Here is a 15,557-nt window from a genome sequence, read left to right on the forward strand (position 1 = left end):
CAAGCTGACGTAGGGATTTTGGGAGAAAGCCTCCAGCCTCCTCAACATTTTTATGCCTCTGCTTTTCTCCTTGCCACTCACAGGCACCAAACCCACAATCGAGGCCAAGCCTTAATTTCTCCCCAAGCCCACCCCTGCGCTCCCAGCGCCGGCAGCCGACGGCAGCGGGAGCCAAAATTAGCCGGAGTCGATTCGCCGCGGTCGATCAGCGGTGCAAAGACAGGTTGGGATCTTCCTCCTCCTCCTCCTCCTCCCCTCACCAACCCCCTCCAGCAGCTCCTACGTCAGCTCTGCCGCTGCAAACGAGCACCATCGTGCCGAGCACGGAGGCGGCTTCGGCGCCGGAGCGATTCCTGCCCACCCGCTCCCTGCCCGTCCCCGGGGGCTCAGACCCCTCCACGGGCACGGGGAGGACAGACGGGAGCTCAGGGAGCCCCTGGGGAAGCCGGGCACGTGCCCAGCTGCGGGTTCAGCTCTGGCCCTCGGAGGCGTGTGGGCATTTGTCCTGATTTTCCCTGTCACTTAAAATTCCGGGGAACGGAAAAACAAACACCCGACCCAAAATTGACACTGCAAACAGCGCGCCCGGGGGGGCTGCGGCGCCGGCCCCCGGCCCCCTGATTGGCACAGGCCTGCACAGAGCAGGTTTGAACAGAAAGGCGGAGAAACGCCTTGTCTCCTCCCCGAAAAGCAGGACGCGGTGTTCGCTGTGCCTGGGGGGCTCCCACCGCCGAGCCAGGGCAGCCAAACCCCGCTGGAGTGGAACCGGGAGAGCTCCAGACCGGGGGCAGCCCGGCAGAGCGAGGGGCTGTGCCCAGAACTGGGGGGGAATCCTGCCTGCTTTGCTCTGGGACACACAGCGGGGTCCCCCCTGCACGTCGGGGTTCCCTCTGCTCCATGGTACCAGGGTTGGATTCCCACCACTCCCAGGGCAACGGTTATCCTGTGGATGGATTCCCACCACTCCCAGGGGGAGGGTTGCCCGGGAGTGGGTTCCCACTGCTCCGAGGGGGACGTTCCTCCAATGGGTTGGAGATGCTGCCGAGCTCCAAACCCACCCCAGACACCCCCTTGCCGGGGGCCTCAGGGCGGGACCCTCCCTCCGCAGCCACCCCAGCCCGCACGAGCCATCCAACAAAACAACAGGCATCTGGGAAATGCCAGGAGCATCCAGCCGCCCCCTCCACCAGCTGAGCCGTGACTAACGGCCCCGTGCCGGCTCCTGGCGCGGCTCCGGCGGCAGCCGCTGCCAGCGCTGCGATGGCGCTTCCCGGCGTGCCAGCGCCGGCACACGGCCGGCCCCGTGCCCACGGGGCACCCGCCCGGGGCTCCTCTGGCACCGCCATCGCAGCCCCTTGGGAGGGACCAAGCAGGTCCTTATCCCTAGGGACGGGCTCCCAGAGACCCTCAGGGTTTGGCGTTCCGGCCGTGTCCCTGCGCCCTCGGGCTGGCTGAGCAAACCCTGCCCTGGCTGAGCAAACCCTGCCCTGGCTGAGCAAACCCTGCCCTGGGTGAGCAAACCCTGCCCTGGCTGAGCAAACCCTGCCCTGGCTGAGCAAACCCTTCCCCCTGCCCTGGGTGAGCAAACCCTTCCCCCTGCCCTGGGTGAGCAAACCCTTCCCCCTGTCCTGGGTGAGCAAACCCTGCCCTGGGTGAGCAAACCCTGCCCTGGCTGAGCAAACCCTTCCCTGGGTGAGCAAACCCTGCCCTGGGTGAGCAAACCCTGCCCTGGGTGAGCAAACCCTTCCCCCTGCCCTGCCTGGGGAAGCTGGTGGGAAGATTTTGGGGAGCTCTGCTCCTGTCCAGCCACACCTGAGCCATCCGAGTTAACACGTGAGCCAGCACCTCCCCAGCCTCATCCCAGCGGACACGAGCCCACAGTGCCACACGGATCAGGGTCAGCCCGGTGCTCCACATGGATGAGACCGGACCAGCTGCAAGAGCTCCTGCTTTTGTCCCGCTCGGCAGCTCCAGAGCTCTGCTGCTGCTGCCCCGTTCAACCTCAGGCATTCAGGAGCCCCCCAGGAGGCAGGATCCCATTCAGGAGCCCCCCAGGAGGCAGGATCCGAACCTGCGCAGGGACAAGGCTGACTTTCCAAGAAATGTGGCTGCTGCACATTCCCATGGAAATTCCAGCCGAAGGGAGCCCGCGGCTGCTGTGCTGGGTGATCCGGCAGCACCATCTAGTGGGGCTGCTCCCTGCATCCTGCCCGGGCCCCGCAGCCCCCACAGCCCTCACAGCCCAGGTGAGAGGCTCCTCCATCCCACCTGGGATCACCCCCACGCAGCTTCATCCGCCTCCCACATCGGCTGTGCCCTCCAAACCACAACGGGGCAGGAATATCATGGCATCCACGTGCCAGGAACACAGGCAGGGAACACCTCAGCTCCCCACAGACCCTTCAGCACCACACCAGCACCCCCCAGGAGTGGGGCTCAGCAGCATCTCCAACTCATGGGACAACAATCCCCCCAGGAGCAGTGGGAATCCACTCCCAGGGCAACCATCCCCCTCAGAGCAGTGGGAATCAATCCACGGAGCAACCATCCCCTGGGAGTGGGCTGTGCTGTGACACTGTGCAGGGCGAGAGCATCCCTGTGGCCCCGAGGGCCGGAGCGAGGTGCCAGGGCACCACCAGCCCGTCCCTACCACCCTCAGCCCTTCCCCCTGCGGCTCCTTCCCTTCTCCTTTCACCTCCTCCCACCCCAGGCCTGCCGGAGACCCCGGCGTGCACCCGGCTGGTCGTGCACCACAAACCCTCTGGGGTTTGTCCAAGCCCATGGAGAGGCCAGATCAGGAGCTGGGCACCCGCCCCCCACCCCCAATCCCGGACTGTCCCTCCCCAGCCCCGCCCGGCTCTTCCTGCCGCTCACCTTGGCCACGAACTGCTTGTCCTTCTGATCCAGGTTTGCCGTGGGGGCCACGTAGTCCCTCCAGATCCTCAGTTTGCGCTCTTTGGCGAACCTGCAGGGGAGGGGACAGTGGGACACGGGGGTCCAGCAGGGACGGACGTGCCGGGGGTGACACTGCCCAGCAAAGCCCAGGCCGGGGCAGCGGAGCTGGAGAGGACTCGCAAGGGGAGATCACATCAATCCCACCCTGGAGAGCACGGGGTGACCCCCCCAGGCTGGGGAGGCCCCTGGGAGCAGGTGGGAGTGGCCCAGCCCAGCCCCAGCCCAGCCCCACCTCTCGGCCGCGCGCAGCTTGTCGGCCCCGCGGGTGTACACGGCGATGGACCAGTCCACGCAGCGGGCAAAGCCCTCCTTCAGCAGCAGCTCCGTGATGTTCCCGTTCTGGGGAGGAGGCACAGGGTCAGCACCAGGAATGTGGGGTTAGACACCCACCCTGTCCCTGCCCCGCTGCGAGGGGGGAGCTCGTGCAGCCCCCTGTGCAGCCCCTTCCACGTCACCGGTCACCAAACCACTGTGAGGTCTGACCACAGCTCCCAGTGCTAGTGGAGAGCACCCCAGTGACACCCACAGGCCTCAGCTCTCCTCAGATGGACCAGAGTCTCCCACATCCACCAGGAAAGAGCCCACGACCCCCAGTTCCCCCACAGGGAGCACCAGGAGCAACCCCCTTTAGCGTCTCCAGCAGCGATGCCTGACAGCCACCAGGACCCTGCCCCTCCCTGGCCCCCCAGCCCCACTTGCCGGGTGCAGGATGGTGCCCAGGATGTTCTGGTTGTGGCAGCTCTCCAGGACAATCTGCACATCCCTCTGCAGCAGCCGGGACTCCGTGAAGAACTTGGCCTCGGCCGCAAACGGCTCCGGGACCTCGGGAGCGTCGGCCTCGCGCTTGAACGTGGGGCACTGTGGCACAGGGGACAGGCAGGGCATGGGGGACAGGCAGGGCATGGGGGACAGGCAGGGCATGAGGTCAGTCAGGGCACAGGGGACAGGCAGGGCACGGGGGAGAGTCAGGGCATGGGGGAGAGTCAGGGCACGGGGGAGAGTCAGGGCACAGGGGAGAGTCAGGGCACAGGGGACAGGCAGGGCATGAGGTCAGTCAGGGCACAGGGGACAGGCAGGGCACAGGATGGCCACTAAAACCTCGGGAAGGGGACGGGAAACCTCCCTGGGGAGGGGACTGCACTCTGCCCCGTGCTCAGGGTGTAGTTTGGGGGCTGTGATGGGGGTCTGTGTGTCCCGGTGCTTCGAGCTGTGTTCCACTGACACAGCCCTGCAACTGCCCCAGCAAACACTGCCAGCAGCAAACTGGGATACAGGGACCAGCTCCAGCTCTGGGGTGCCGGGATAAGGACGTGGAGCTGCTGGAGAAAGTCCAGAGGAGACCCCGGAGCTGCTGCCAGGGCTGGAGCCCCTCTGCCCTGCAGCCAGGCTGGGAGAGCTGGGGGGGTTCCCCTGGAGAAGAGAAGGCTCCAGGGAGAGCTGAGAGCCCCTGGCAGGGCCTAAAGGGGCTCCAGGAGAGCTGGAGAGGGACTGGGGACAAGGCCTGGAGGGACAGGACACAGGGAATGACCAGAGGGCAGGGTCAGATGGGATATTGGGAAGGAATTGTTGGCTGGGAGGGTGGGGAGGCCCTGGCCCAGGTTGCCCAGAGAAGCTGTGGCTGCCCCTGGATCCCTGGGAGTGTCCAAGGGCAGGTTGGACGGGGTTTGGAGCAACCTGGGCTGGTGGAAGGTGTCCCTGCCCATGGCAGGGTGGCACTGGAGGGGTTTTAAGGTTCCTTCCCACACAAACCATTCCATGAACTCCCAGCATAATCACAACCAGGGTGCCCAACAGCCCAGAGCTCGGGCTCTGCCTGGCCTGGCAGCACAGAGCCAGTCCCCATCCAACCCAAACTGTCCCCATCCCCATGGTGACACCCAGGGCTGCACCCAGCCCGGTACTGCAGGCGACAAGGCTGTCCCTCCCTCCCTCCCTCCCTCCCTCCCTCCCTGCTCCACCCCCCTGAGCTGGGCAGGGACCGGAGCAGCCCCTGCCCTCCTGCCAGGCCCTGGAACGCTGGTGACAATCACAGACCGTGCTGCAGGGAGGGCAGCGGGGCCCTGCCAGGGCCGGGGCTCACCTTGATGCCCGAGAGCATGACGGTGACCAGGTAGTAGTCTGGCAGCAGCAGGGCCCTCACCACGCTGCCGTCCCGCACGTGCTCGATGATGGCTGCGGAGGAGGCACGCGTCGGTGCCCGGAGCCCGGGGCTGTGGGAACAGCTCCGGGCACGGGCAGCCGGTCCCCGACACCACGGGCAGCAGAGGGTGGAGGACACGGTGCCCCCGTGCCCTCCTGTCCGGTGCCACCTTACCATTGACTGGCTTCTGGTGCAGGGAGTCCACGAAGTGCCGGGGGTTCTCGATGGTGTACTTGAGGTCCCGCACGGTGTGGGACCCCGTGCCCTCGCTCCACATCCCCTTCTTGGCGCTCTTGGCCTGCTCCTCCAGCTCTGCCAGCCGGCTCTGCTCGGGGCTGAGGGCACAGGGACACGGAGTGAGGCTCCCGCGGGGTTTATCCCGGGAACATCCATCTCCCGGGTGCTTCCCTGCTGTGATCGCTCCCAGCCCCACTGCCCGGGTGAGCAGTGACACACCAGGAATCACACCGGGGATCACCCCGGGAATCACCCCGGGAATCACCCCGGGAATCACCCCGGGGATCACACTGGGGATCACACCAGGAATCACACCGGGAATCACACCGGGAATCACCCCGGGGATCACACTGGGGATCACACCAGGAATCACACCGGGGATCACCCCGGGAATCACCCCGGGGATCACACCGGGAATCACCCCGGGGATCACCCCGGGGATCACCCCGGGGATCACACCGGGAATCACCCCGGGGATCACACCGGGGATCACACCGGGAATCACACCGGGAATCACCCCGGGGATCACCCCGGGAATCACACCGGGAATCACCCCGGGGATCACACTGGGGATCACACCAGGAATCACACCGGGGATCACCCCGGGAATCACCCCGGGGATCACACCGGGAATCACCCCGGGGATCACCCCGGGGATCACCCCGGGGATCACACCGGGAATCACCCCGGGGATCACACCGGGGATCACACCGGGAATCACACCGGGAATCACCCCGGGGATCACACCGGGAATCACCCCGGGAATCACACCGGGAATCACCCCGGGGATCACCCCGGGGATCACACCGGGGATCACACCGGGAATCACCCCGGGGATCACCCCGGCACCATCCGTGTGGGAATGGGGGCTGGGAGCACCATCTCCCACACACTGGGGGCACCGAGCCCATGGGAACCTTCCAGAGGCTGCCTTTGAGCGCCACGATGGAAAAGCAGCAGCATTCCCGACCCCCAGCAGGGCAGGGCAGGTTCAGGAGGAGGGATGGCAAACCCGGGCACGTGCTGTGCCAGCCCACGGACCAGCCCAGTCCTGCACACATAGGTGGCCACTGAAGGGCCACCAAAGGGCCACCAAAGCGGCAACTAGTGTTGACATCAGCCCTGCCACGCGCTGTCACAACAAATTCAGGGATATTTAACACGTTGCCCAGAGAAGCTGTGGCTGCCCCTGGATCCCTGGAAGTGTCCAAGGCCAGGTTGGACGGGGCTTGGAGCAACCTGGGCTGGTGGAAGGTGTCCCTGCCCATGGCAGGGGTGGCACTGGATGGGCTTTGAGGTCCCTTCCACCCAAACCATCCTGGGATTCCCTGATCCTACAAACGAGGCTGGCCCTGCCCTGGAACTGACCCACACCTCTGGAATGGGATCCCAGGTGCAGGACAAGGGGCAGGAATGTCACCACCACCTCTGCAGCAGGAATTAAAGCACCTCAACTCCACACCAGGTGTGACTGTACAGAGACCAAGAGCTCCAGAAGATTCCCTGCTCCGCAGCCCCAGGACACAGCTCTGGCACTTTGGCATCCCAGGAAAGGAGCCAGTCGGGTCCTCCTGCCCAGCCCCTTCCCACACCAACCCCAATGGGACACTGTGCCCCTGGGAATGCCCGTGGAACCCGGGCACCACAGGGAGCTGGGCAGCAGGGTCTGGTGCCAGGCCAAAGCCGAGGGACCCAAGGGCTCCGTGCCTGGAGAACCTCGGGACGGGAGGACCTCGGGATGGGAGAACCTCGGGATGGGAGGACCTCGGGATGGGAGGACCTCGGGATGGGAGGACCTCGGGACGGGAGGACCTCGGGACAGGAGGACCTCGGGATGGGAGGACCTCGGGATGGGAGCCCCGCACGTACTTGTTGGCCCGGATCCCTTCCCGACGGGAGGCGAGTCCTTCGGCCACCAGGGACTCGGCGATGTTCTCACCACTCGTGTCTGTGGAGAGAGCAGAGCACTCAGGGAGAGCAGCCACTGGCACACAGGGCAGCCCAGAGGGACACGGACCTCAGTCCTGGCAAGCATTCCCAAGGTGATCCCAGGTAGGAAGTTGCTGGAGCAATCCCCAGCTGGAGCCTCACGCAGCTGCCACACAGCTGCCAGGGAAACTGTCACAGTGTTCCCACATTTATAGCATTTAAACCCTGACAAATTTCATCAGGAAACATTTTCTGCCTCATTTCCCCCTCCTCGCCTGCCAGGCTGGGCTGAAACAGGGATGGAGAGGCCCTGGCAGCCGGAGAGGCTGCACAGGGATGAGGCAGCACCACAGAGCCAACAGCAAAACCTTCTCCAGCTTTTTTGTGTCCCAGACTGTGTCTCCAGGGCCTGCCCAGGCTGAAGAGTTGCTCTGGGGGGAAGTGGAGAGCAGCAGCTCTCCAAAATCAAAGGCTGGTCTCAATCCTGGAGGTCTTTTCCAACCTAAAGGACTGTGATTCCAATCCCTGCTTCTCCAGGGGGGATCCCCATCCCAAAGGGCTTCCCAGACCCCCAGCAAGCTGGAAGCTCAGGAATGAATCACAGAATGTCCTGAGCTGGAAAGGACCCACCAGGATCATGAGTCCAACTCCTGGCCCTGCACAGGACACCCCAGGATCCCACCATGTCCCCGAGAGCCTTGTCCAAGCATTCCTTGAGCATGGAGATAACTTTGATATCCAGGTACTTGTGGTCTCAGGGGACCTGGCAGCTCATAGGGTCCCATTCCCCTTTCCTGCAGCCTGGGGACCACGGGGGTCTCATGTTCCTGTGCTGGAGTGGGACCCCAGGGGGACACAGGAGATGCTGCCTGAGTGTGCTGGATGTAGCGGCCACGGGAATCCAGCTCTGGAATGCCCTCACAGCAGCCAGGTGCTGGCGGAAAGGGGGTCCAAGCAGGCTATTGCCCACCCTAGCCACATCCAACTGAGCCCCAAATCCTCCAAGGAACAAGCTCCAGCCTCCCAGGGGGCTGTGGGCCACGGGCACACCCACTGACCCTCTGTGGGGTGGATCCGGGTGCCACAGAGCTGATGGCTGGTGATCCTCATCCTGCCTGGGCCCAGAGGAAGCCTCTGCCCCCACCATGGGCCACCCCCTTCCTTCCTGGGCCTCCAGGAAACCCCCACTGCTCCAGCCGTGCTGCTGCCTCAGGAAAAGCCCTGGATGTGGCCACGAGTACAATCCAGCCAGGAGAGCCAACCTCCTGCTCCCACTGTGGGAAAGGCTCCTGTAGTGGTTTGAACTCCAAGTAGTGGTTTGGCTCCCAAGTGCCACAGCCATGCCAGGAAAGGCCCTGAGTGCCACAGGCAGCATACCTGGAGACCAGGATGCCTCATGGCACCCGCTCACCCTCTCCAGCCCATCCCTGGATGGCAGCAGAGCCCACAGGGATGTGGGGCCGAGGGCACCCAACCTCCCCAGTCTGTCCCAGGGCTCTGGGGACACCGCCCCAAAATTCAGCAGCCCCCAAGCTCCTTCCCAGCCCTTTGCCCGCTCCTGGTCCTTCCCTCCTTCCCCATCCACAACTAGAGGCCCCTGGGCCCCCCATGGGACAGGAGCTGTGCCTGAGCCCTGGCTGTATCCCAAATATCCCACTGAAGGCACATGGGTCACTTGGGGCATCCACTGCCCCAGGAACTGGGAGGACCAGCTGGGTCCTGGTGAGCATTCACTTCCCAGGAACCCACCCATGCCGAGATCTCCTCCCCCTTCTGCAGTCCTGGGGGAATTCTGAGCAGGAGCAGAGCTGGCAGCAGGATGTGGTCACCTCCAAGCCTCTCTCCCACCAGCCCGGGCGATGGCTGAGGGGCAACCACAGGGAGTGGGAGCCCCAAAACCCATCCAGGGGAGCTGCTTCCTCTTGGGAATCTCAGCCACAGACAAGCAAGGGATTTATAACAACAAAAAGGACGGAAAAGGGAAACCTGTGGGAATTCACCCGATGCCCGTGTGCCTGGAGCTCCGGAGAGCATGGCCATGCTCCGGCTCTGCACCACGACCAGCACTGGGCACCACTCTCCTCCCAGAGCTGGGGCCCATGGAAAAGTGGGAATGCATCCTTCTGCTGCCTACAGTGCATCCCAACACCTCCACTGTCCCACTCCGTCCCCCTTGAAGAAGTCACAGGTGGTTTTCCAGCTGGGTTCATGCTAAAGAACCCCCTCAGCTGAGCCCAGGAAAGCTCCTGGGGCAGAGGGAGCAGGGCTGGACCTCGCTCCCCTCCAAACGCTGGGTGTTCGTGGAAAAGCGATGGAAAAGTGGGAATGCATCCTTCTGCTGGCAGTGCACCCAACCCATGCCCTGGCTGCCCCCCCCGGTCCTCCCCTCGCCCTCCCCCAGCCCCCCAGCTCACCTTTCCCCAGGTACACCATCCCATACTCCCCAGCCCCCCCAAGGCTCACCTTTGCCCAGGTTACATACACCCATCCCATACTCCCCCAGCCCCCCAGCTCACCTTTCCCCAGGTACACCATCCCATACTCCCTTACCCTCCCCAGCCCCCCCAGGTACACCATCCCATACTCCCCCAGCCCCCCCAGCTCACCTTTGCCCAGGTACACCATCCCATACTCCCCCAGCCCCCCCAGCTCACCTTTTCCCAGGTACACCATCCCATACTCCCGGCCCTGTGGGGTCTTGTACTCCACGGTGAAGCAAACCTCCTTCCCGATGAGCTTCTTCCGCAGGAACTCCCGGGCCGGGAAGCCCCAGGGCTGCAGGGGAAGCAGTGCCCGTGAGCAGGAGGGGAACCCAGAGCCCCCCCGGGGGCTCCTGCTCTGCTCCACGTGTGCTCCAGGGCTGTGCCAGAGGGCTCACGGGGGCATTTCCAGCTGGGCTCGTGCTCCCCAAAAACCGAGCTGAGCCTGGGAGAGCTCCTGGGGCAGCGGGAGTGGGGCCGGAGCCACCCCGGCTCCCACGGACACCCCGGGGGCTGTGCAGGAGCCGTGGGGAAGGAGCAGGGCGGGACGTGCCCGCCGGGGGGAGCGGGGCTGTGCCAGGGGGCTCTGCCGGGGGAGAGGGGCTCTGCCGGGGAGCGGGGCTCTGCCGGCCCCCCGTGCCCAGCCCCGGGAAGGCTCCGAGCCCCGGGAGCTCAGCCCCGCTCCAGCAGCGGGTGGGCGGGAGCGCGGGCCGGGGGAGGGAACATGACGTGCTCATAAACAATTAGCGAAGCTGACAGGCGTAATTTTTGAAAAGAGTGACATTTAAAGGCTGTTTGGAAGACAAAACTCCCCAGGGAGAGCAATTAGCTGCCAGCGCTCCACACCACCCCCGGGCTGGCAGGAGGGGGGCCGGGGCCGGCGGGGTGGGGGGCCGGGCCGGGGTCCCTCTGGCACGAACCTGCTGCTCCCGGTCCTGCTGCACCCCCTTCCTGTCCCAAACCAGCACCCCCCGGTCCCAAAGTAACACCCTGCATCCCAAACCAACCCACCAGCGTCCCAAACACCCCCTACGCCCCAAACCAGCCCCCTCAGGTACCAACCAACCCCTCTGTGCCCCAAACCAACTTGCCACATCCCAAATCAACCTCCCCATACCCCAAACCAACGTGCCCGCCCCAAATCAAGCCCCCGTGCCCCAAACCAACCCCCTCGAGCCCCAAACCAACCCCTTCGTGCCCCCCTCATCCCGTCCCGGGCACGTGTGTGACCACAGAGTGGTGAGGAAGGAGAAATTCACCCCAAAATCCACCCTGGGGGGGCTGGAGCAGGGAAAGGATCGTTTGAAAGGCTGAGTGAAGGGCTGTTTCACCCTGTCCCCCCCAGCGTCCCCCATGTCCCCAGGCCAGAGGGACCTGCCCGTGCCCGGTGGCAGCAGTTTGGGCAGGGGCAGGGGCAGGGGCAGTGCAGCTGAGGGGGGTGTGCAGCAGCCCTGAGCCCCGGGGCAGCCCCAGGGCAGCACCCACCTCGTCGGGGGTGTCCTTGGCGTCGGGCTGGCCGGGGGCCCCGCGCCGGGCCAGGTTCCCGGCTCGGATGTTGCTGAGGTTGATCTGGCGCTCGGGGGGGGGCCCCCCCCGGGGCTGCCCCCGCACGATGATGGCACAGCCCGACAGCACCTGCGGGGACAAGGAGGGGTCACGGGGGGCCCCCAGACCCGGCGGGGGCAGCCGGAGGGGGCCCGGGGCCAAGAGCACGGAGAGGAGATGCTGCATGGACAGACAGAACACAGGGATCCATCCCGGGAACTCCACAGTGTCCCACGGCCCGGAGAGTCAGGAGCTGGCTCAGGTTTCCTGCTTGGAGATGCAGGATGGAGCCAAGGGCCATGTCCTGGGCTCATCCCCAGCAGGAGAGGAGGGATCCTGCCCCTCTCAGGTGAGACCCCCCTGCAGAGCTGCCTCCAGCTCTGGGGGCCCCAGGATAAGGACGTGGAGCTGCTGGAGAGAGTCCAGAGGAGGCCCCGGAGCTGCTGCCAGGGCTGGAGCCCCTCTGCTCTGGAGCCAGGCTGGGAGAGCTAGGGGGGTTCCCCTGGAGAAGAGAAGGCTCCAGGGAGAGCTGAGAGCCCCTTGCAGGGCCTAAAGGGGCTCCAGGAGAGCTGGAGAGGGACTGGGGACAAGGCCTGGAGGGACAGGACACAGGGAATGGCTTCCCAGTGCCAGAGGGCAGGGATGGATGGGATATTGGGAAGGAATTGCTGGCTGGGAGGGTGGGCAGGCCCTGGCCCAGGTTGCCCAGAGCAGCTGTGGCTGCCCCTGGATCCCTGGAAGTGTCCAAGGGCAGGTTGGACGGGGCTTGGAGGTGGGAGGTGTCCCTGCCCACGGCAGAGGGGTGGAATGAAATGACCTTTAAGGTCCCTCCCCATCCAAACTATTCCATGATTTTAAAAGATTCACAGCAGGAACTGTCAAACATCCCCTTCCCTCCTTTGCAGCACAATCACACACAGGGTGCTCTCAAGAACTTGGAAAATCAGGATTTCACTCCCGGTGCTGCCCTGCCAGATGAGCCCAGCCGGGCCATCCCACCTTCCAGGTTTCCTCACGTTCTCCATCCCCACACAGACCCCAGGCCAGCAGTGGCACAGCCAAGGTCTCAGCCAGGCTCCCAGCCAGGCAGGCCGAGCGTGCCGGGATCTCCCTGTTCCCGCTGGGATCGGCGCTGGCTCCCGGCACGCAGGATTGATGCTGCCAGATCCAACCCCTGCGTTGGGTTTCGGCGTGTGCCCTGGCCTGCTGCCACCCCAGATCCCCACGGATGCTCGGGGTGCATCCCAAAGCCCTCTGGCTCTGTCCCTGTCACCAGAGCCAGCCCGGCCCCGGGCCAGGGACACCGGCTCGCGCCGAATCCCTCCGGAACGAGCCCCACTGCGCCCACCCCGAGGGTCTGCGTGCCCCACACACCACACTTGCTGCCCCCCACCATCTCCTGCGTGCCTGGACTCCGGCAGAGCCCGGGATGCTGCACGAGCCAGCGGGAATCGAGCTGGAAGTGAATCCCAAGCCGCACCCAGAGTGATGCCGGCACAGGCTCAGCGCTCCGTACTTAAGGACTTAGAGGTTTCATGGCTGTAATTAACCTTAATCTTTCATTTATAGGGCATGGGGAGGCCAGGGGATGCTGCAGCTGCTTGGTTCAATTACTGACACAAACCCTGGATCCCGGGATGGGATCCGGTGTCCCACAGCCCATGCAGTGCTTTGGGGGGACATGGACACCCGACATCAGAGCCTCGTGTCCCCGTGTCCCCGTCCTGCCCAGGGAGCACCCACACTGTCCATCTGTCACCCACACACTGCCCGTCCAGATCCCGGCTGGGGAGCTGCTCCAGGGATTGGGCAGTGATGGGATCAGGACAGGTCACCCACCCAGGTGTCACTGTCCCCCCTGCCAGCCCCAGCCACGCTCCTCCTCACCGGCAAAACCATCCCACTCCCACCCGCCGAGGGTGGCAAAACCATCCCACTCCCATCCCACCCAGCCCTGCCGAGGGCTCCCTCAGAGAAACCTGGGCCTAAACCAGGCTGGAAAAGGGGCGCTCCAAGGCCAGGACACAGAACAGGGACACGGGTTGGATGGGCTCTGGAGACGGCCTCGCACATCCCGGGAGTGGATGGCACCGGGGTCGTGCCAGCATAGCCAGGGTCCAGAGCTGCCCCCGTGGGGCACAAAGGGGTAAAATCCCTGGCAGGAATGGGAGGGAAGCTCCTGCTCTTCACCCATCCTGGTCCTGCTGTGATTCCAGGGCAAATGTGCATCAGGAGCCCCAAAGCCTCAAAGCTGTGATGGGAACCACAGCGGAGCATGTGGCTGGCACTGCTCCTGCTGCTCCCGCCACCTCCCAGCTCCAGTGTCACCCCAGAGAGCAGGGAACCCACCTGACCAGGGGGAATTCTGAGCTGGCTGCCCCGGAGAGGGAAGGGGACCACAGGGTACATCTCCAGGATATCCCAGCATAACCCACCCCCAGGCACGGGGCACAGGACACACCACGTCCCCAGAGCCAGTGCCCCCAGGCACAGCTGCCTCCCAGCCAGCAGGCACCAGAATCCTGCCCAAAGTCCCAGGACAGATCCACAGCCCCTCGGACAGAGCCGGGCCAGCACGAGCAGCCAGGCGTGCGTTTTCCTGAGCATCCCAAAACCTGCTGGGAGACAGCACAGGGCAGTAGGAACAGAGCCCATCTCCAGTGGGACACAGCACAGGGCAGCAGGAATGGATCCTGTCTCCAGTGGGACACAGCACAGGGGCAGCAGCATCCCCAGACCTCCAGTGTCCCCAAACCCCTGGTGTCCATCCTCGAATCTCCAGTGTCCATTCACAGACCTCTGCTGTCTGTTCCCAGCCGTCTGGGGTCCAACCTCAAACCTCCAGGGTGTGTGTCTCCAGACCCCCAGTGTCCACTCTGACTTCCAGTGTCTGTCCCCAGACCTCTGGGGTCCATCCCCAAACCTCCAGGGTCCGTCCCAGCCCCTCGGTGTCCCCAGCCCTGTCCCCACGGCTGCCTCAAGCTCCGGGTGCAGGGACACCCCGGGTAAAACTCTCGCCCTAAAGGCAGCAGTAGGAGGGGAATGGAGGGGTCACCTGTGACCCCCAGAAACACCTGTACTCGGGCACGCGGCTTTGGGGGGTCTGGGGGCACGGCAGGTACCGGGTTGGGGCGGGACAGACACCAGGAAGGGACATGGGGACCGGGACCGAGCCCGACCTTCGCTCTCCGGGACTCCACCGACAACACACGTGGGGACCCGGCACGGAGGGACGGGCGGAACCCCATTCCGGGACCCCGGAGGGGCCGAGGGATCCCACCCCGCCGCTCCGTCCCGGCACGGGGGGGCTCCGTCCGCGGGGACAGCCCGGGAAGAGGAAGGAGCGGAGCACGTGGGGCACCCGCCGCTGTCCCGTGTCCCCGCGGGGCCGCCGCTCACGGCGCCGGGAACCCCGAGCTCCCCCGGGGGTCTGGGGGGCTTCGGTGGGGCAGCGGACCGGGACCACCGACCCAGCCCCCCGCGGGACCCAAAGCCCGTCCTGCCCCTTCCCCGCAGCCGGGACGGCCCCGGGACGGCGGGACCGCACAGCCCCCGGCCCCGGCACGGGGAGGGGGCCCGGGCGTGCCCGCTCCAGCAGCCCCGGCCCGCGGGGGTCCCGGGGCCGCCGGGGGGAGCGGGACAGCAGCGGCCGCCGCCGGGGGGGGCCCGGGGGCGCTGCCCGGCCGTTGGGGGGCCCGGGCACCGGGACGGGAGGCGGGGAGCGGAGGGGAGTCCCGGAGGGAGCTGCGGGATCTGGGGCGGCCCCGAGCACCGGCGGGGCCGCGGCCCCGCGGAGCGGCGGCGAGCAGAGCCCTTACCATCTTGACGATGCCGCGCTGCACGGTGAGCGGCGCGGAGCCGGCCTGTCCGGAGCTGGCCGCGGAGGCCATGTGGCGGCCGGGCGGGGTCGGGCTGGCGGGGTCGCTCACTCGGTCTGTGCCGGTCGGACCGGGCGGGGGGAGCGCCGGGCCCGGGGCGAGCGCGGAAGGGACCGCGGGGCGGAGCCTCGGTGGGCGGGGCCTCAGTGCGACCCCGCCCCGCGCGCGGCCCCCGGCCAACGGGCGGCCGCCCCCACTGCGCGCGCGGCCCCGCCCCCCCGGGCCTCGGCCAATGGCGGCTCGCGGGGCCCGCGAGGCGAGGGGCGGTGGGGCGGGGTGACGTCACGGCCCTCGGCCACGCCCCCCCGGAGCGAGGGAGGGGGCGGGACTTCCGGGGCGCGCGGCGCCAGGGACACGTCGGCAAAGGGACCGCGCGCGCACGTGGCCTCGCGC

The 15,557-nt window shown here is 66.0% G+C and overlaps 1 protein-coding gene across 1 annotated transcript in view; it reads right to left on the bottom strand.

Annotated features, from left to right (window-relative positions):
* SND1 (staphylococcal nuclease and tudor domain containing 1) overlaps positions 1-15,279 on the bottom strand; it is an 83,437-nt gene extending 68,158 nt beyond the window's left edge. The window contains exons 1-9 of the mRNA XM_039389499.1: positions 15,105-15,279; positions 11,227-11,376; positions 9,916-10,036; positions 7,202-7,280; positions 5,270-5,430; positions 5,036-5,127; positions 3,655-3,813; positions 3,188-3,294; positions 2,875-2,965 (exon numbers count right to left, since the gene is read on the bottom strand). Of these exons, the coding sequence (XP_039245433.1) occupies positions 2,875-2,965; positions 3,188-3,294; positions 3,655-3,813; positions 5,036-5,127; positions 5,270-5,430; positions 7,202-7,280; positions 9,916-10,036; positions 11,227-11,376; positions 15,105-15,176 (1,032 nt within the window). The 5' untranslated portion in view covers positions 15,177-15,279. The remainder of the gene's footprint in view (positions 1-2,874; positions 2,966-3,187; positions 3,295-3,654; positions 3,814-5,035; positions 5,128-5,269; positions 5,431-7,201; positions 7,281-9,915; positions 10,037-11,226; positions 11,377-15,104) is intronic.
* Between the last annotated feature and the right edge of the window lie 278 nt (positions 15,280-15,557).

The sequence above is a fragment of the Pipra filicauda genome, unplaced genomic scaffold (genome assembly GCF_003945595.2).
Source record: "Pipra filicauda isolate LSUMZ 115617 unplaced genomic scaffold, ASM394559v2 scaffold731_size164108_pilon, whole genome shotgun sequence".
NCBI lineage: Eukaryota > Metazoa > Chordata > Aves > Passeriformes > Pipridae > Pipra > Pipra filicauda.